This window comes from Phyllostomus hastatus, unplaced genomic scaffold, assembly GCF_019186645.2.
Source record: "Phyllostomus hastatus isolate PE091 unplaced genomic scaffold, TTU_PhHast_1.1 phas_contig_152, whole genome shotgun sequence".
Lineage (NCBI taxonomy): Eukaryota > Metazoa > Chordata > Mammalia > Chiroptera > Phyllostomidae > Phyllostomus > Phyllostomus hastatus.
In genome coordinates this window covers 11875902-11897323 of record NW_025333622.1, presented here as the reverse complement: position 1 = coordinate 11897323, position 21422 = coordinate 11875902, and the positions used below count along the sequence as shown (strand labels likewise).

At 35.7% G+C, this 21422-nt stretch overlaps 1 protein-coding gene across 3 annotated transcripts in view; it reads right to left on the bottom strand.

Annotated features, from left to right (window-relative positions):
- CUNH12orf4 (chromosome unknown C12orf4 homolog) overlaps window positions 1-21422 on the bottom strand; it is a 53088-nt gene that overhangs the window by 27896 nt on the left and 3770 nt on the right. For all 3 annotated transcript variants that reach the window (XM_045830643.1, XM_045830646.1, XM_045830645.1), the window contains 3 exons: window positions 13696-13877; window positions 8988-9087; window positions 8770-8891 (listed from right to left, as the gene is read on the bottom strand). In XM_045830643.1, coding sequence (XP_045686599.1) covers window positions 8770-8891; window positions 8988-9087; window positions 13696-13877 — 404 coding nt within the window. The remainder of the gene's footprint in view (window positions 1-8769; window positions 8892-8987; window positions 9088-13695; window positions 13878-21422) is intronic.

Below are 21422 nucleotides of genomic sequence, written 5' to 3'. Positions count from 1 at the left end.
ATACTCAAGCACACCATGTGACATTTTAGGTGACATATTCAAATTGCTGTACACCTTGTGCAAGACATTCACATACTCTACTAATTACACTCAATGGTGTTACTTTTGCTGGACCCTGCATATAAAATCATAACTTTTCTGGAGCCCATCAGATACTTGAGATAACAATACAACCAAGTAACTAAATTCTAAAGTGTGGCACACCCTCCAAGGAGAAACAGGACACATTTCATTTTTGGTAGAGCATGGTAGAAATGTGTTGCTGTAATGTAAGTGGGTAAGAGGAAATCAGCTAAAATTGTAACAAATTCTTAAAAGTCAAGTATAGGCTAGCAAATTTATAACAGCTATTTATAATAGCTATGTACCCCAAGCACAAGGGAAGTTTGCATGCGTTTGCAAAGTCTTCATTAGACTCCACTAGGTGCTTTGAAGAAAACAATGAGGGCAGGTCAGGAGACAAGAGCGCCACCTTGTTGGCACAGGTGGAAGTGCTGAGAATGTCCCAAGTCCAGGGCCTGAGTATATGAGGCTTGCCCAAGACTGAAGCTGGACAAAGACAACAGAGACCTGTCTCCCACCCCCAACTCTAAGCCTAGCAGCAAGTAACAAACAACAGTCTATTGCTGGGGGATCAAGCAACTGCACAGAGGAGACACATGCTATGGCAAGGCCTGCACAGATTACCATAAACTAAGGATGGAGCAGAATGACAGAGAAAAACCCTCTAAAACCCAAACAAAAAGTGGTAGCAGTTTACTACTATAGAAGATGAAGCTAGTGATGTCCTGAGGGAACAAGAACCAAACTCAGCTCAACTGCCAACTAGATTTGCATGACTTTCACATTAATGGCCTGTTCATTTTGGATATAAATATTATTTACCTTGGTCTCTTTTCTAATACATACAGAATTCATCATTCAGAGAGAGAGAGAGAGAGAGAGAGAGAGAGAGAGAGAGAGAGAGAGACCCAAAAAGGCAGACAAGAAAACAAACAAAAAAGTCATTGTAAATAGATAAAGCAATCAACATAAACAGATGACCCAGATTTTGGGACTAAAAGAGATTTTCAAATAACTATAAATAAAATGCTAAAAGATCTAGTGTAAAACAACACACAAGGGCAGATAAGGAATTCAAGCAAAGAGAGAAAGCAAATGAAAGTACTACAAATAAAACATGGTATCATCAGATCAATGGTAACAGATATCAACTCCTTTGACAGGCTCATCAGTAAACCGACAACTCATGTTATGAGGCCAATGTTCCCCCAATCTAAAAACCAAATGAAGATGTTATAAGAAAAAAAACTACAGACCAACATATACAGATATATTTCTTCATTACTTTATAGCAAATAATTTATTAGTATTTATATATAATATGATATACATCATGACTTATATATATAACTTTAAGTATAAAACTTCCAGAAGAAAACGGAAGAAAATCTTTGTAATCTTGGATTAGGCAAAAATATCTTAGCTACGATAAAACTGATCTAAAACAGGTGAATTTTACTTTATGTAATTTCTCCTCCAATAGACCTTACTTTTTTAAAAAAGCAAGCTGAATAACCAATGGAAGACTAGATAAAGAGAAGTCTTATAACCAAGAATTTACAGAAAAATCCACAACAAGACTGGTAAGAAGGGTGGAGATACAAAAAGGGCTGGCCCACTTCCTACGGGAGGTGGCTGAGGTTCCGAGGGTTATCTCAGCTACAGGGGTTCATTCTCAGCTGCAGGTATGTCTAAACCTCAAGATGGGCTCCCTAGTCCAGAGCACCAGAGTCGGGAAGAGGTGTCCACATAACATCTGTCCACCAGGGAGAGACAGGAGTCCGCTAGAGACACAGGAACCCTATCAAAAAGCTGATGCACAAAACTTCATTTGCAGCCACTCACCCTGGGCTCTGGTGGAAGGAGGGTGGAACCAACTACAGTCACATGAGGAGAGTCTGGGTTTGTGGCTATGAGGAGGGAGCTGAGGGAACAGCCACCAGGATCCCTGTGCTCAGTTATTTTCCCATACCACAGATGCCATTTTCCTTAGGGGGAGCACTCCCCTCCCTGCGTGTGGCATCAACTTTGGGGAAAGGATTAGCTCCTCTCTGGACTCCCTCTTCCTCAATTCCTGGAGCTTATGCCCAGCTGAGGAGTACAGCCAGAGACTCTTCCAGTGACTGAGCCTAACGGGACATCAGCTGGCAGAGGCAGGAAAAGGCAGATCTTATCAGGGTGCCTTGGGACTTTTGCTAACTGTCCTGGGGCCCAGTGCTGCTAAAAGCCAGCCTTGGCACACAGCTTGGTCCTTCCCATGTGCACCCAGGCCCAGCAGAGGCAGACACAACTGTGGATCACTTGAAGCTTCAAACAGGTTGCAGAGGGCCAGTCACAGGCAGTGTCTTACACTGACCTGCACCAGAGTCCCTCCCAAGAGGCCCAGAACCAACATTCCCAGTGGCCAGTTTCAGACAATATCAAAGCAGGCTAAAATAAGCTTCACAAGTAGCATAACCAGAGGGAGCACTCAGCAGGCACCAAATACCAAACACTTGGTGTGGCCAGTACCTGCACAGCAGGTCACATGCCATGGTTGGGGTTGAGCCTCATGGCCAGTCTGAGGGCTGATTCCATGCATGAACAGGCCAAAAGCAATCAAGACTCAATTACAATAGGATGGCTCACATAAACCACACAAGAGACATCTGGCAGCACCCATTTCAGGTGATAAAGGAGACTGCACTATTGGACCCAACAGGGAACTACTATATAAGGTCACCCCACAAAGACAGGGAGTCAGAGCAGATCTATCTAATACATAGAAACAAACACAAAGAGGCAGCCAAAACAGGAAGACAATGAAATGGAAGGCCCAAAATGAAAGAATAGAAGAAATATCCAGAAAAAGAGCTAAATGAAATAGAGGCCAGAAATTTAACAGATACAGAGTTCAAAGCAAGGGTTGTAAGGATGCTCAACAGCATGAAAAAGGACACAGAAACCATAAGAAAGGACCAATCAGAAAAGAAGAATATAATATCTGAAATAAAGAATACACTGGAAGGAATAAACAGGAGTTTAGATGAAGTGATTTGGAAAACAAAATAGAAAAAAAAAACACCCAGTGAGAGCAACACAAAGAAAAAAAAGAATTTTAAAAAGTGAGGATAGTTAAGGAACATTTGGACAACATAAAGTATAACAATATCTGCATCATAGTGGTACCAGAAGGAGAAAAGAGAAAGAGCAAGTGATTGAGAAACTATTTGAAGAAATAATGAAAGAAAACTTCCCTAATCTTGTGAAGGAAAAAGACACAAAAGTGCAAAAAGTGCAGCGTCCCAAACAAGATAGACCCAAATAAGCCCACACCAAGACACATGATAATTAAAATGCAAAAGGTTAAAGACAGAGAGAAACTCTTAAAAGTTGCAAGAGAAAGACAGTTACCTACAATGGAGCTCCTGTAAGACTGTCAGCTGATTATTCAACAGAAACATTTCAGGCCAGAGGGACTGGCATGACATATTCAAAGTGATGAAAAGCAGACCTAGAACAAAAACTACTTTACTCAGCAAGGCTATCATTTAAAATTGAAGGAGAAATAAACAGCTTCCTAGATGTGAAAAAGTCCAAGGAATTTCTTAACACCAACCCAGCATTACAAGAAGTGTCAAAGAGCCCACTTTAAGAAGGAAGAGGACAAGGTGGTGGAACAGAGGAACATAGTTAAAAGAATAAAATGGCAATAAATATGTACCTATCACTAATTACTTTAAATGTAAATGGTTTACCTGCACCAATCAAAAGACACAGGGTAGGCCCTGGCATAGTGCAGTTGCTAAAATCCTCAACAAAATATTAGCAAACTGAACACACTAAAGCATCAAAAATATCATACACAATGATCAAGTGGGACTTATTTCAGGAATGCAAGGATGCAACATTTGTATATCAATAAATGTGATTCACCACATAAACAAAATGAAAGATAAAAAACATATGATTATATCAATACATGCAGAAAAAGCATTTGATAAAAATGCGCCCATTTATGATAAAAACTCTGAGCAAAGTGGCAATAGAGGGAACATACCTCAACATAATAAAGGCCATATATGACAAACTCACTGCCAATATCATACTCAACAGGCAAAAACTACAAATGTTTTCCTTAAGATTGGGAACAAGACAGGAATGTCCACTTTTACCTCACTTATTCAATCTAGTACTGGAAGTCCTAGTCATAGCTTCAGACAAGAATAAGAAATAAAAGGCATCAAAATTAGAAAGGAAGTAAAACTGTCACTATTTGTAGATAACATGATACTGTATATGTGGGGTATGGGGAAGGGGTGGGCAATAGAGAAAAAGGAGGGACAATTGTAACTAAACAACAATTAAAAAAAACAAAGAATGCACAATTTTTTATAAATTAAAAAAAAGAAAACCCTAAAGATTCCATCAAAAAGCTACTAGAACTGATAAATGAATTCAAAAATGTAGTAGGATACAAAATAAATATCCAGAAATTGGTTTCATTTTTATATACTAATAATAAACTATTAGAAAGGGAAACTAGAAAATCAATCCCATTCACAATGCTTCAAAAAGAATAAAGCACCTAAAAATAAATTTAACCAAGGATGTAAAAGACCTGTACTTGGAAAATTATAAGACACTGAAGAAAAAAACTGAAGAAGATATAAATAAGTGGAAGTATATATTGTCTTCATGAATAGGAAGACTTAACATCATTAAAATGTCCATACTACCCAAAGCAATCTATAGATTCAGCACAAAAATACCAATGGTGTACTGCACAGAACTAGAACAAATATTACAAAAATTTATATGGAACCACAAAAGACCCAAATAGCAACAGCTATCTTGAGAAAGAAAAACGAAATTGGAGGAATCACATACCTGATATCAAACAATACTACAAAGCCATAGTAATCAAAACAGCACAGTAATAGCATAACAACAGACACATAGATCAATAGCACAGAATAGAGAGCCCAGAAATAAACCTACACCTTTCAGTCAATATATATTTGACAAAGGAGGCAAAAACATACAATGGGGTAAAAAGTCTATTCAGAAAATGGTATTGAGAAAATCAGACATATACATGCAAAAAAATGAAACTATTCCATTTTGTTATACCATATACAAGAAAAAGCTCATATTAAAGACTTAAATGTTAGTCTCAAAACCATACAAATCCTCAAAGACAGTAAAGGCAGTAAAATCTCAGACAATTCTCATAGTAATATTTTTTTTCTGATATATTTCCTTAAGCAAGGGAAACAACAAAATAATAAATGGGACTACATCAAATTAAAAAATTTTTACAGCCCTGGCTGGTGTAGCTCAGTGGATTGAGCGTGGGCTGTGAACCAAAGCATCACAGGTTCGATTCCCAGTCAGGGTACATGCCTAGGTTGCAGGCCACGTCCCCAGTATGAGCCACGTGAGAGGCAACCACACATTGATGTTTCTCTCTCTCTCTTTCTCCCTCCCTTCCCCTCTCTAAAAATAAATATATAAAATCTTTTAAAAAATAATTTAAAAAAAGTTTATACAAAGTAAATCATTAACAAAATGAAAATTCAATCCACTGAATGGGAGAACATAGTTGTCAATGATACATCTGATAAAGGGTTAAAATAATAAATTTATAAAGAACTTATACAAATCAACATAAAAAAATAAACAATCCCACTAAAAAATGACCCAAGGACCTGAACAGACACTTCTCCAAAGAGGATATACTGATGGCCAACAGCCATATGAAAAGATGCTCAATGTCACTAATCATCAGAGAAATGCAAATTAAAACCACAATTAGGTATCACCTCACACCTGTCAGAATGGCTATCATCAATTAATCAACAAACAAGTGTTAGTGAGGATGTGGAGAAAGGAGAACCCCCACATACTGTTGGTGGAAATGCAGATTGATGCAGCAGCTGTGGAAAGCAGTAGGGAGTTATCTCAAAAAGATAGAACATGGACCCTGACTCATGTGGCTCAGTTTGTTGGGTGTTGTTCTGCAAACTAAAAGGTTGTGGGTTCAATTCACCATCAGGGAACATGCCTGGATTGCAGGTTCAGTCCCTGGTTGGGGTGCTTTTCAGCACATGCAAAAAGGCAACCAACTGATGTTTCTCTCTCAAGTCAATAGTTTGCTTCCGTCTCTTTCTCCTTCCCTTCCTCTCTCTCTAAACCCTCTCTGTTTGTGTCTCTCTAAAAAGCAATGAAAAAATGTCCTTGGGTGAGGAGAAAAATAAAATGGAACTGTCTTATACTCCAGTGATTCCACTTCTGGGAATTTACCCAAAGAATCCAGAAACACTAGATCAAAAGAACATATGCACCCCTATGTTCATTGCAGCATTATTTACAACAGCTAGGATTTGGAAGCAGCCAAGTGCCCATCAGTAGATGAGTGGATAAAAAAGCTGTGGTATATATACTCGACTGAATCCTAGTTGGCTATAAAAAAAGGGGAGAAAATCCTACCCTTTGCAACAGCATAGATGGACCTGAAGAGTATTATGTACGTGAATAAGCCAGTCACAGAAAGACAAGTGCCATGTTTTCACTCTAATGGGAAATCTAATGAACAAAATAAACTAAGAATCAAAAGAATGACAGACATATAGAGAACAGGATGACAGCTGTAGAGAGGGACTGGGAGGTTTGTTGCAGGGGTGGTAGAGGGATTGAGAAAAAGAAAAAAACTCAAGAAAGGGACAAGAGTGTGGTTACTGGTGACTGCTGGTGAAGGGGGATGGAGGGAGGTATAGGAGAGTATGGGGGGATAAATGGTGATGGAAGGAGACTTGACTTGGGGTGAGGAACACACAATACAATATACAGATGATGTGTTATGGAATTGCGCACCTGAAACTTATATGATTTTGTTAACCAGTGTCACCCCAATAAATTCAATAAAAAGGAAAAAAAGTAAAATAAATAAAAATAAAATACATTTTTTATCAAGCTCATAGGAGTCTATGCGGGGTGGGGTTAAAGTTGATTTACAGTTTTTTGTATGAAAAATAACACAAGAATTACTAAATAATGATGCACAAATAGACTATGTTTTGTGTACTCAACTATAAATCTACTTTTGCCCCACTCTGTACATAGTTGTGTTGAAAACATATTTCTGTTGCCCAAGAAAACCTCTATCAAAACAGGAAAGCAAAATAATAAAGTCATAGTAAAAATACTCTTTCCTGGGAATATTTGGTTTCTAAAAGGAGCAGCAGCCAGAGGTCAATACTTACAAAATAGAATTAATCCTATATATTGAATTTCTGTAACTACAGCAGCAAAATGAAAGATAATTTTTGCAGAATGGAGGTTTCATAGCTTCACTAACTAAATTAGTGACATTCCACAATTTTGATAATATACAGTATATATTCTACATTTTGGCTCAATACATACATTCATTTATAGAAAGTTTCATGCATAGTGCATGTTGATATTTTTCCCTATTCTATTGTGCTCTGTTCCATTCCATTTCATCTTATTGTTACTTTAAAAGTCTGATTGGAAAGTAAAGAATCTAGAATGGTCCCTAGCAGAGTGCAACTAGCAGTCTGAGAAACGTCATTGTAATATTATGGCATACAGATGTTCCCAGTCCAGCTTTCCCTCCATCTTTCCCTTTTTATTGTATTCATCACTATTTTCATTTGGAATGAGTATAGTCAAATATGTTAGTGTTAAGAATATTATCCCATTTCTAATCATAACCATTGTTTAAGTATTTCTACCGTGTTGTCTTGGGGAAAACAATAAGGCAAATGAAAGATGATGATACTTAGATAAGAGGAGCTATAAGTATCAGGTAAACAGTTTGCTTGTATGTCTGCCTGTGTGTCCCCAGTCCATAAATACTTATTGAGCATGTATGTCTTAGGTACCAGTGCCAAGAGCTAGACACTTGGCAAGGATTTGGTATACAGCAACAAAAACAAATGTCATTTTTGTCTTCAAGGTAAGACTAATGGGGGAAACTGACATTATACAAATAAAATGCTATTTCTAAATGTTTGGAGTATATATCAGCTAATGCTAGAAATAGGATTACTGTACTATACTAAGTATATTTCCAATTGAAATATACTTTAGGATGTGGAAGAAGACATTCTCAAGTATATGAATGTATGCCCAGGAAACAACATAGGCACTGTCAAGTTCTAGGGTTATATATGAAACACAATGTACTTAGGCCACAGGTACCATACAAATTATGAATTACAAAAAGTCCTCTATACTATTATTGTACATTGTACATGCTTCTACTACTGCACGTATCACTCTGTACAGTATTGTTTTATTTACAGATCACTCTCAATAGAATATAAGCTCCACATGGGCAGTTATTGTTTTTATTTTCTGCTTAGAGAAAGCTTAGTATTTAAGATGTACTCACCTGATGTTTACTGAACTAAAGGAAACCAATTTAAAGAAACAAGAGATAGTATTTGGGGTATTTAGGTATACACATCTAAGAGACTTATAAGGCTAAGTTCTAGGGGAGAAATCCCTATTTTAAATCATCCAATTAATCCCCCTCTCAATCCACATAAAATCTGTGATATTTTTAAAGTATAAAATCATCTTAAATTTTCATTGGTAACTTAAAAATATCTACAACTAAAAAGGTTCAATTTTATAATAAACACAAATTATTACTAACAATAAACTTCCATCTAATAAAGAATGCATGATTAATACCTGAGAGAGATGTTGTTTGGATTTTTTAGGTCTTGATGAAGTTTTATCACCCATTCCTGATACTCTTGCTTTTGGATGGCAGTTGATTGTTTTAATTCATTTGACCATTTGTTTTCTAAATCCTAAAAAGAGTATATTGGCTAAATAATCTTTTTTACAAAAATAAGTAAGTAAAAAAAGAATAACTGCATATCTAACAGTCATTGTACTTCACTTACTTGCTGGGATTCAAAATGCTGAGCAGCCAGTGAATTTACATCTTGATCTGTCAGTGATTTTCCCAATTCCTGCATCACTTTTTCCATTTCAATGCCTTGTCTAAAACATAAATAAGATCATATATATTCATCAGAATCTGAAGGTATACGAACACTCCAGATTCTTTGAACAATCTCTGTGAAGTGAAAATACAATTTTCATTTTATAGGAATATGTCCAAGAATGGCAACTATAATACCTGGAAAGCATTTTGAAATGTCAGAAGTGGAGATGTGGAAATTATAATCATAACTTCATATAATTTAATATAAATATCATTTGTGTAGCTAAATTTTAATCTAAATTTAAGGCATAAAGGAAAGCAGTCAAAATCTAGGTCACCTTTCAATTTCCATGGCTAATATTTAAAAGCCCAGACCCCTTTTTATCAGCACATTTCCTCGAAGACGATACTCTGCAATTCCAGCTTAAATACAAGATTTCTATTTATTTGTACATGAGTTAAAGTAATGTCAACCTTTGGAAGTTAGTTTCTATTATAACCAGAAGCTGCCACTTAGGTTCTAAGAAGTGAAACTGATATTAAATTACAAGCTCTCTTTACAGAGGAATATAAAATACTTCTAGAGATATGTTTTAGTTTTACCTTCTTCATTTATCCAAATAAATAATGTACAGAAATTAAAAATGGTTTTCCCTGCAGGCAAAGCTAATCAATGGTATTATAAGTTCACATAATGGTTATGTATAGGAGAGAGATGGATAGTGATTAGATGAGGATGAGGGAGCCTCTGCAGTGCTGGAGGTATTTTATTTCTTGAGTTGGGTGATTATTACATGGGTGTAATTACTTTGTAAAAGTTTAGTGAGCTGTACGCCTACAGTTTCTTGCCCATTCTGTAATGTTTTATTTTAATAAATAAGTTCATTAAAATTTTCAAATCAAAAAATTATCTTCTAAAGTTTGTTCTAAAACATATTTCAAACAAACCTGGAAAGAATGAAACAGACACCAATCTAAAGAATTTTGTATCATTCTAGTTAAGCAAATTGCTCTTAGAAAAAAGTTTATACTTCTTTATAACAACTGATTAAGATAATTATATGTATATGATAAATGAAACTCACTCATATGTTATACATTTATACATTTCTATATATATATATCTTCTACTATTAAGCATTCAATGCCATTTAGTCCCCACTTAGTTCTAATGGAGTGGGGACTACATTGTTTTACTAACTACTAGAGGTCAGGAAAAGATTATGCTGGCAAGTAAGATTTTTATTTAAAACAGAAATAACTGCTAAATATTTATAAAAACAAACTTCCATGTGAATATATCAATATTTTACATTACACATGTTCCCTCTAGTGGATAAAAAATATCACTGCCATCTTGAAGTTATAAAACATTACTTGAATATGGTTTGCCAAAAGCAGCTAATTTCCAGTGAGGAAAAAGAAAGACTAACAGATAGGAACTCAACAAATAAAATTTCATGAACATTCATTTTACCCTAAATGTATGTCAGAAACACAAGTAGCTAATGACACACAGGGTGGGGCAAAAGGAGGTTTACAGTTGTTTGTATGGCAAATGATACAGTAATTAATAAATAATACAAGAATAAACTGTTTGGCATACTCACAATTGTGAACCTACTTTTGCCCCACCCTGTATTAATAACACAGTATGTATTTTCTATGGTTAAAATCAAAGGAATGTTATTATATTTCAGATGAACTACTATGTATTGGCTCAGCATGTCAGGCATGATAATTCTGATAACCTATACATTATCTTGAACGTGCTTTGGAAAGAAGATCATTATAACTGTATTGATGTTGTGTTTAGAAACTGTCTTTTAAATATATACAGTGAAATTAAAGAAAATAGGAAAAGGTGTTTCTTCTACTCATCAATTGGATAAATGAATTAAGCACCAAAATTTTGGGTGAAATTCCACAGATACCAGTGAATTCCAACTTACTGTTCACCTTTGCAGTAAGTATTATGTACTTTTAAGAGGAACATAGCTTATTTTTCCTTTTCAAGCAAACAGTGTGGATATGTGAAAGATAAACTACAAAACTTTTTAAAAACAAATGTATGCAAATATTGTTTATATTTTAGAAAGAAAAAAGGCAAAGCCCCATCAAGAAGTTTGGGCAAAAGACATTTCAAAAAATAACATAAACCAAAACAAACCCTTACTAAAAACTATTCCATGATAGAAAAAAAATGTGTACATTTCCAGTAAATGCAGAAAATTGATAAGTTAATTCAGTTTCTCCAGAGGTGAACAGTTGCAGAATACTGACGGCCACATATGTAATTTTCTGGGAGGTACAGTGAGTAGGCAGCAGAGTGGGCCAAAGTTTAGAGCAGTTCACCAGCTTGAATAAAATGACGAGTAAGGGCTATCGATATGAACTATAAATGGCCAAGTTGGGGATTTTTTTCAATATACCTAAATAGGCAGAATGACTGCAGTCCCAAAAAACCTGATATCCAAGAACTGATTCAGAATGAGTTATATTATTTGAAGCCCTGGTAGGAGAAAATCAAATGAACGAAGTTCAACTGAAGGTAATTAATTAGTATGAGGTAATGCTATTCTTATATATTCGTAAAAATCTAATCTTTATTTTGTTATTTTAAGAATATAATCCCAATTTTATTGGCTGCAGAATAAAGAACTAGAACAAAATCAAATTTTTGTCTCCCCCATGGACACAGCTTCAACTATTTACCTGGTGGCAACTACCCACACTGTACGTATGCCATCTGGAAAAAAATAAACTGCCTTAAAAGAGCGTATCAGCAAACCCAAATCCATAAAGAATGACAAATGTCACAAAACATCATGTTCTTTTTGGACACAGAGACAATTCTATTATCTTACTAGATATGAGAATCAAAGGTCCAGAGGAATGGAACTATTACGGAAGTTTACAAATCTATGCAATATAAGAAAAATGCTGATGTGCTACACAAAAGACAGTAGCCCACAGGAAAAGTGATTATATCCATTTGCTTATGATTTTTATTTTTAAGTTTTCTTAACTGTGACAACCCTCAAAATAATACATTATTCTCATTTTGTTAGCCCCAAAGTTTTCTGATGTGAAGCTAATGAAGGACAGAAGCAAATCAGTATATCATTTTAAATGTACTTATTTGGGACTGATTTCATAATATGTAATTTGTTCCTAATATAATTTTGCAATCAGAGAAATTTTATATTGGCCACACTAAAAAAATTATCCTAATGCCATATATACCTAAAGTCTTAAGTAAATGTTTTTAAGGCAATAAATATTATTAGAATCAGCTAAATCAAAATGGATTATCTAGAAGAAGTTTGTCCTGATTTATTACTACAATTATGGAATTACCAGGAACCAGTCTGGAAAGTCATGCTTTAAAATAAGTAATGTTAGCAATTTTTTAACTTACTCTGAAGAAAAAAAAAATGGACCATAAAACAGTTTGGACCTAATACAGTTTGCATACTGTATTACGTAATCCATACAAAATAAATTCAAATCTAATTAAAACTTCTTTCAGTATGTTTTTTTCCATAATGTAAATAAGCTTACAAAATGAACTGAAAGAGACTACAGACTTAGTCACAGCAAGGTTTTAAATAGGTTCCAAACAGGGAGGCAGTATGGTATAGTCCTTAAGGGGTTTAGAGTCATAGTTTCCTGGCTTCAAATTCTAGCAAGTCTTTAGACATATTTAAGCCTCAGCTTCCTTATCTGCACAATAGGTATAATAGTAGGGTTGTGGTAAAGATCGAATGAAATAGGGCATCTGTTATGAACTGCATGTTTGTATCCTCTCCAAATTCATGTTGAAACCCTAAGACCCTAATGTGATAGTATTTGAAGGTAGGGCTTTTGGGAGGTAATTAGGTTTAGAAAGTTGAAGTCCTTGTAATGGAATTAGTGCCTAGAGGAAGAGATGTGGGAGCTCTTTTTCTAGAAGAAACATAGTAGGAACACACACTGAGGAAAGGCCACGTGAGCACACATCAAGAAGGTACAGTGTCTATAAGCCAGGAGAGAGAAGTAAATTTCTGTTGTTTATGCTACCTAGTCTATGGTATTTTGCTATAGCAGCCTGAACTAAGACAGCATTTAAAGCACTTTGTACAGTGCCTGGAACAAAGCAAATCTTCAACAGAAGTAAGCTATTCCTCTTTTTTTTTATCATTATTTTTTAAAAATTTTATTTTGTTTGAATTTTATTTTAATTGTTGTTCAAGTACGATTCTCTGTCTTTTACCTCCATCTAGGCCCACGTCCCTAGCCCTCCCCACCTCCCTCCCATTTCCACCCCCCCTTGTTATTGTCCATGTGTCCTTTATACTTGTTCCTGCAAACCTTTCCCTTTTCCCTTGAAATTCCCTCCTCTTTCCCCTCTGGTCACTGTCAGCCTATTCTCAATCTCAGTTCCTCTAATGAAAAATAAGAATATGTAAAGTGCCATAATTTATTTAGGTAAATCACTTGAGAAGTTTTATTAACTTATGAGGATTTCCCAGTTGAAATTACAGATTTAAACACACAAAAATAATTAATTTCTAATATTAAGATCTTTTTCTATTTTATTCATAACAAAATAAAAATAAGTTTTGCAGGCCATCTATTTGACAATGTAACATTATTATGATAATGCAAGAAATCTGAAATACCTCTCTCGTAATTTTTTCAGCTCCACATCTCTTTCACCAATCAGTTCTGAGATACTAACAAAGTAATTATGTTCCAAATTTAGGAGTGTTTCAGAGGCAGGGGAATGGATTAGGTCATGGTACACGTCTGCAAAATCTTCATCCCAGCTTGGTTCTTCAGGCCTTGCATGCTCTAATGTGGTCTGCAAATGATACACAGACATTTTAAAATTATGATGTAGGATTTTTATTTAATATACTACCAGAAAAGTGTATTATGATTTTATTTTTGTACCTCAGACAAGGACAGAAGGACCTTCTATTTATTTGTGTATATACTGGTTATCTGGGATGATCTGAGTACACATAAAAAAATAAAAAGATGTAAACTAAGTTGTTAATATAGGTACCTGGAGGCAAGATGGGGAGGGGCTAATGTGGAGGGAAAGACAGAAAGTGCCATCGATGGGGCTAAGTGTGCTATAATCCACCTTCGGTAAAATAGCACATATATACACAAAGGGAAGATCAACAAAATGCTAATGATGGCTATTTCAGGACAGTGGGACTGCTGACGTCTTTTGCTTTCTTTATATTATAAGGGATTGTATAATAGAATAATTTGCATGTATTAATTACATAATTAGAAAAATCTTTTCATTATTAAGAAATATTTTGCTAAAAATGTTTTGTAGGTTATCCATTTAGAAAATGAGGTTACCTATGTGGTCCAAAGTGTGGTGATGCAATGACTTTGAAAACCCAATTCATACATAGAATTTTATATGAAGATGAATATATGTAATTTCCTTATTTTGATCCTTCCTAATACTCTGCTTTCTTCTTAAAATGTAAGCATGCTTGTAGGTACTTGAAAACAGCAGCTATCAAATGATAACGCAACTGAGTAAACACTTATAAACAACAAAAACAGAAACCCAGAGAGAGGCAAAACAGAATACCCTCAGCACAACACACAAATCCACCCCGGCAGGTACAGAGACCTGTCCCACAGACATGTCCTGTATCGGCACACCATACAGACACAGTGCTTTACAAGTGAGGAAACTGATATGCTGAGAAGCCCCTTGTCAAGGATCATACAATTTAATGGCAAAAGTAGAAATAACAAAAAGATTTCAATGTTTTCCATTATTTGATCTTTGTAGATACAAAATTATATAAAAAAGAAAAATCTGAATGCTTCCCTTTTCTTACCAAAGAAAAAATTAAACACCATAATCTATAATAGCAGTTCCTAAGCTTTTTGCCACCTGGGACCAGTTCACTCGCTTGCCTGCCACTCAGCCTCTACTGTGTGGCCTAGTTCCTAAAAGGTCATGGTCCTGGTACTCCTGATCTATAACCTTACTGCAGCAATAATTTACTTTAAAAAGAAAACAAATGGATAAATCACAGCAACAGGTATTTTGAACTTGGTCAATCAGTAGGTGAACTTCCCCCCTGGTTTTCTTTCAATCAATTTGGCAGATCAGGAGGGAAGGGTTTAAGATGATGTGCTCAATCTAGAACATGGATTTCATCTACTCTATGCCTCTGAAAACCTGAAACCACATTCTGATGGCTGCTCCATATCTTTAGACCTCGCACTGCTCTAGGAATTATAACCAGTCCATGTGACTTAAACTCGGTTCAAAATTTATGTCAGGTTCAGGCTAAAATTTTGTAGGAAGGAGCAAGATCGTAGGGATCTGCCTGGCGTACATAACACCAGACATGCAGTACCCCACTAGTCATATCAGCTAATTAATAATTTGCAGCATCAATTGAAAACTCAGCCTATAGCAAGCTTCAGAATAGGTAGAAACTGTCTACATGAGAAGTACCATTTAAATAGTTTCCCTTCATCTAACCCTTCCATTGCCTCAGGAGAGACGATATGAGAAAGGGGACTGTGAAAACCGAGAGGAATGGGACACTGAGTGAAGGCCTGCTGAGAGAAAAGTATTCAATGTCCAGGCTGTTATTTTTTTACCTCCACATTCTGTCATAAAGCTCAGCTTCTTTGAGGCTCAAATCATTAGGCATCACTTGTCTTTAGCAACTATGGTTACCTAACAACCTACCTGTCCCTCACCCTCATTCACATATTTCTCTGACCCACATCCTGTCACCAGCCTTGATCACTTGGATGTCTCATGGATAACCCATCCTATGCCTTGCCTTCTTTCTCCTCTGAACTCTTTAATAAGTCTTCCACTCCACCTCAGTCACCCATTCTATACCATTGTTAAGAACAATTCAACCTCGAAAATTCAAACATTCAGTCTCTGAGTATAACCTCCAACCGAGACTTCATTCAATTACTCCCAGGCTATTGTTTCTTCAACCTCATCAGGACCCCTGCTCCATAGGCCATTCTACTTTCTCCCTCTCTCTTTTTTTTTAATCAGCCATTAGCTCCCGCCTAACTTCACTTTCTTCCCTTTGTAGTTTACACTGCAGGGTCCAGCATTCAACCACTGTCTTGTCAAAATCTTCAACTCCCCCAATTGATACTGTTTCTCTTGGTCACCTAATAAAACTCTAAATCTTACAGCCAGGCTGTAGAGAGCTGCAGCAGAAAAATTACGAAAACCCCAAAGTTTATGGTGGCAGACAGGTGTTAACTCTAACCCTTCCCTTCACTGATGACTGGCAATCTATCTTCCTCTGGTTAGTTCTCTTCTCAAACATCCAGCTATCTCATTAGTCCCCCACCTCATCTGAAAACATTACCTGTCTTTATTAGTTCTCCATAAAGTAGAAGCAGTTAGAAGAAAATATCCTCAACTTCCGCTATCAAAGTAGTAACATTTTCTTAACTTATATCCACCCTTTCTGCTATAGTGAAAGAAGTGTCCCTCCTCCCAGTAAAGACTAATTCGCTACTTGAGTTCTGAATTCTATCCCTTCTAGTCTTCATCTCTACCATCCTAAAAAAACAAACCTCTGACTTTGTGTTCCCATTTTGAAAGTGCCTCATTCTTCTTCTCTATATAGCCCTTGAGTTATCTATACTCATTCTATTTCCACTCCCACACATTCTTAAAGTCATTGAAATCTAATTACTGTCCCCACCAATCCACTGAAACTGATCTTTCCATAGATAAGATAACTTGGTAGACCCCATAGATAATGTCATTGAGTCTTTTCCTTGCTTGGACTTCTCTGCAGCATTTGAAACTGTTGACTATTCTATTCCCTCCTTCTTGGTGCCTTTTTCTTAACTTTCATTAAACTATAGTCTTTTATGTTCTCTCTACATCTTTGGCCAGTTTCTCTCTTTCCTTTGCAGGTCCTTCTTCCTCTGTTTATCCCTTAAGTGCCAGTGTCTGTTCATTTGTTTGTATATTCATTCATCCTTTTTTATTTTGGCGGGGTGGGGGGGGGCAGCTATCCATCTATCCTATCTATCCAGCACACACTAAAGCCCTATTATTTGCAGGCTCTGTACTAGATACCAGAGCTATAACAGACAATAAAGTAGACAATTCCAGGTAGACATCCACAAGTAAAGGATACAAGTAAGTCAATACAATTATAATACAGGGTTTTCTCAGGGTTCTTTCCAGGCATCTAATCTTCTCATTTTACATAAACACCCTGCACAATTTCGTCCATTCTATGACTTCACAATTCATCCGTGTATGAATGACTTCCACACCCATGTCTCCAGTCCAATTATCTTTCCTGAATGCCAGATCTATATACTTAAGACCTTATGAGACAGCTTTACTTAGGTGTCTTATAGGCATTTCACATTCAATAGGTGTAAAACTGAATCCATCACTTTTATGCCAAAACCTGCCTCTCCTCAAATGAGCAGAGACCCCATTTAGCCATCTACCCAGTAGTCCAAAACAGAAATCTGGGCCAAATGATCTTTTATCATTTACATTTCAGCTTAAATGTTACATCCTTAGAGAAGAGTTCACTAAACCCCTATCAATTAGCCTCTCACTTCCCAGTTCTCTCTGTTGGCAGCATATTTATTTCTCTATAACATGTTTACAATTATATATTAGTCATGTTCTTGTGTAATATCAGTAGGTAAGAATAAGAACCAAGTTTGTTGATGGTACACCCCTAATGCATAGCACAGGACCCACATACAGTATTTGTTGAATGAGTAAATATATGAATAAAAAACATTTATTGTCTTTTTTATCCCCACTACTACTATCTAGACTAAGATTTCATCATTTCTTCCCTAAAACTGTAAGTCTTCTAACTTACTTCAAATTTCTCCCTTCCAAGATATTCTTCACACTAATACACTAAACTGATTCTTCCAAAATGTAAACATGATCTTCTCACTCCTCTGCTAAACTCCTTCAAAGCTGCTCATTACCGTCAGCATAAAGACAAAATTTAAGATGGCTTGCAAGACTCTTTTCTAGCCATTCTGAACTTTTTTCGCTTTTTCTAATGTGCCACAGGCTCTCTTACCTCCAGGCCTTATATATGTTACACCCTCTGTCTAGGATATTCTCTCTCCACTCCCCCATCATACACCTTTCACCCACGTATTTACAACCATTTTTCAGATCTTAACTAAATTTCTCTGTCCTCTAGGAAGCTTTCCCAAAGTTCTGTAGACTAGCATATGTGTACCAGCTTTGTGCTGTCACAGCGCCCTGTAGTCCCCCTCTCACACCACTCACCACACTGCACTGAAGTGAATTTGACTCATGTCTCCCTGTTAGACCGTATACTCTGTGAGGGCAAGGACTGTGTCTATTTGGTTTTTGTTATACCCCAAGTGCCTAATACAATAATTGATATGTAACTGATGCTCAATACCCATTTGCTGAATCAATGAATACAAAGAGAAATAAGGACTGAAATGGAAGACAAGGCACCACCAAAAACAAACAGCAAACTTCAGAATTTTGACAATGATTCCTCTGTGTGCCTTTCCTTATCTATCAGAGTTTATTTCTCATTGTTTTAAAAAGGAAGAAATCTAATGTAATAACAAATGATACAGGAGTGACTAGAACAAACAGTATAATTGGATTTTTAGGGACTAAAAGCAGAAAAAGGCAAGTAATAGATCCTCTGACAGTAGAAACGAGAAGGAAATGCAGAAGAAAATAGCATTACTCTATAGGGTAGGAATTAACAGTCACATACACTCTAGTAAACCATCAAAACTTCCTCATACCGCCCTGGCTGGTATGGCTGAGTGGAATGAGTGCCAGCCTGTGAACCAAGGGGTCACCAGTTCCATTCCTAGTCTGGGCCATGTGCCTGGGTTGTGGGCCAGGTCCCCAGTTGGGGATGTGTGAGAGGCAACCACACATTGATGTTTCTCTCCATCTCTTTCTCCCTCCCTTACCCTCTCTAAATAAATAAATAAATAAAATCTTTATTAAAAAAACAAAAAAACTTCCTTATACCAGAAAGCATATCCATTAAAGTCCAGCTCTATGTATGAGGGTCACTGGTCCTCTTTAATGAAAAATCCTTATATAACAGCAGCATATTCAGTATGTCTCTGCAGTGATGGGACAGACAGGCCTCCCTCTGTAGCAGTGCCTCGCTGTATCATTGTATAAAGGTATAATCACTTACATTTATAATGATGACCTGGGGTCAAAAGGAAGTTAGAACTGAATTTGATATACCATGCTTAAGAAAACAAGGAAAAGTGTACTACATTTTCAAAAGATCTTCATGAAAAAGTGGTTAAAATAAAAGTTTCATGATTTAAGTATGTTACATCTGAAATACCTAGTAAATCCACTTATACAAAATGGAGCTCATTCTCTCATAATCCTAGGCAACTTATATTACTATAAACATTCTGTTATTGTACCTCTTTATCAGTGGTCCTTGTTCATCTCCAGGTCACTGAAATACGTTTACCTGTATGTTGCAGAGAAGCTTTAGCACTCTTCTGTCTCATTGACTGCTCCGTTCTGCTTCCACCATCAGAGTCAGCTGCTGGTTATACGATTTTTCTAATCTCCACAATTCTGCAGCTTCTAATCTCTTGCAGGCCCTTTTGTAATCTGCTACAGAGTTCCCTTTTCTTTTTTAATTCCTCCCTTTTGGTCACTAATTCTCATATTTCTTAAGTTTGTATTGAGCTGCTTGGTCTTTATATTGTAATTTTCACAGCCAGTGAGAACTCAAGCATATCCAGTGGGTATAGCAATACTTGGTTCTTGTCCTTTACTTTCCTGTCAGTATTTCCTTTTTTACTGTTAAAAATCACTTCTTTGCCTTTCTTTCTCCTTAATTCCTTAAAGATGAACAAGCTACTATAGTTCTAACCCTGGCACTGCTAGAAATCTGAACTCTACAAAAAATGCTATGTACTTACTAAATGTGTAGAGTGTAGAATAGAGTACTTGCTCAATTGATACTGATGATTTTTAATTCATGATAAATCTCTACTCTTGTGATTAAATTAATAAGTATAAACTGTTATTATTTTGTTAGACTGATGTTACTATTATTGTTACTATTGTGAGGGTCATTAATTTGAAAGATAGTCAATTCCTATTTTTAGAATGGCTAAAGCACAAAAGTAAAACCATAACTTTAGTATATATGGTAATCATTTTTTATCATTAAAAAAACAAGGAAGCATTTATTGACCTAGTATTGAGGAAGTTCTCTTGTTGGTTACATAAAATCAGGGATGGGAGAGGTTCTGCTTCCAGATTTTATATTAGAACAAGCAATCCTAGAGGAGAAACTGCTTTCTTCAAGAATTCTTTCTTGACCACTCCTTCTTCCCCCAACTTCTCTAAATGATCACACAGTATTTTACCCTAATCCTAACAGTGTTGCAACAGTCTGTGGATTTCTTTGTCTTCCTACTAGACTGTATACTTCCAGAGGGCAAAGATTTAGCCTCAGCAATATACCCCATCCACTTTAGAGGTAGAAAAATATTGGTTGAATAAATTCAGTGAAATTATTCTTTTAATACATCTTATAGCTTTCTTTCTTTTTATCAGTAGAAAGATTAAATTGTTTCTTTAAATTGTAGGTTTCTTTAAATTGTAATTATCACAGACATATCTTTTTAAAATAAAATAATTATATTTTTAGAATTTAAAACAATATGTATAAGTAGTGTTATCTTTTATATAAACTAGGAAACCTCTCTGGCAAAGACCAAACTGCTTAGAATGATAAATGTGATCCTATAAAATTGATTTCTTTTTTATTCTTATAGACTGAATTGCTTAAAGTGGAATGTAATTCACTCATTATAGCTCGCAAATATTAAATGTATTTGTTTGTTCACATAGTGCTATATCTCCCTCTTTAACTAAAATATAAACTTCTTTTGTGTTTGTCTTGCTCACTATTTTATACCCAAAACGTAATATAGTACATGGCATATAATAGGTTCTTCAAGTAGCATATTTCATCAATTCTAAGATACATATTTTTTCATATTACAACTCTCCAAAAATCAGAATATATCTTATATTTGATAGCATCATGGCATTCTATCATAGTTTAAAGGTGGAGGTGTTCTTAGTAGTAAATAAAATAATGGTGTGCTATGATCAATAGCATCTTAAACTTTATGAAATAAGGTATAATATTTTAATAGAAAAATGGTGACATTAAATAACTGTCTAACAACAGTAAAGGTAAGTGGGAGGACAAAGTAAACCAGATTAAAATAAGCTACTACTGCTAGTGTAGGGTTGCTAGATAAAACACAGGTCACCAAGTTAAATTAGAATTTCAGATAAAGAATGAATAAATTTTTA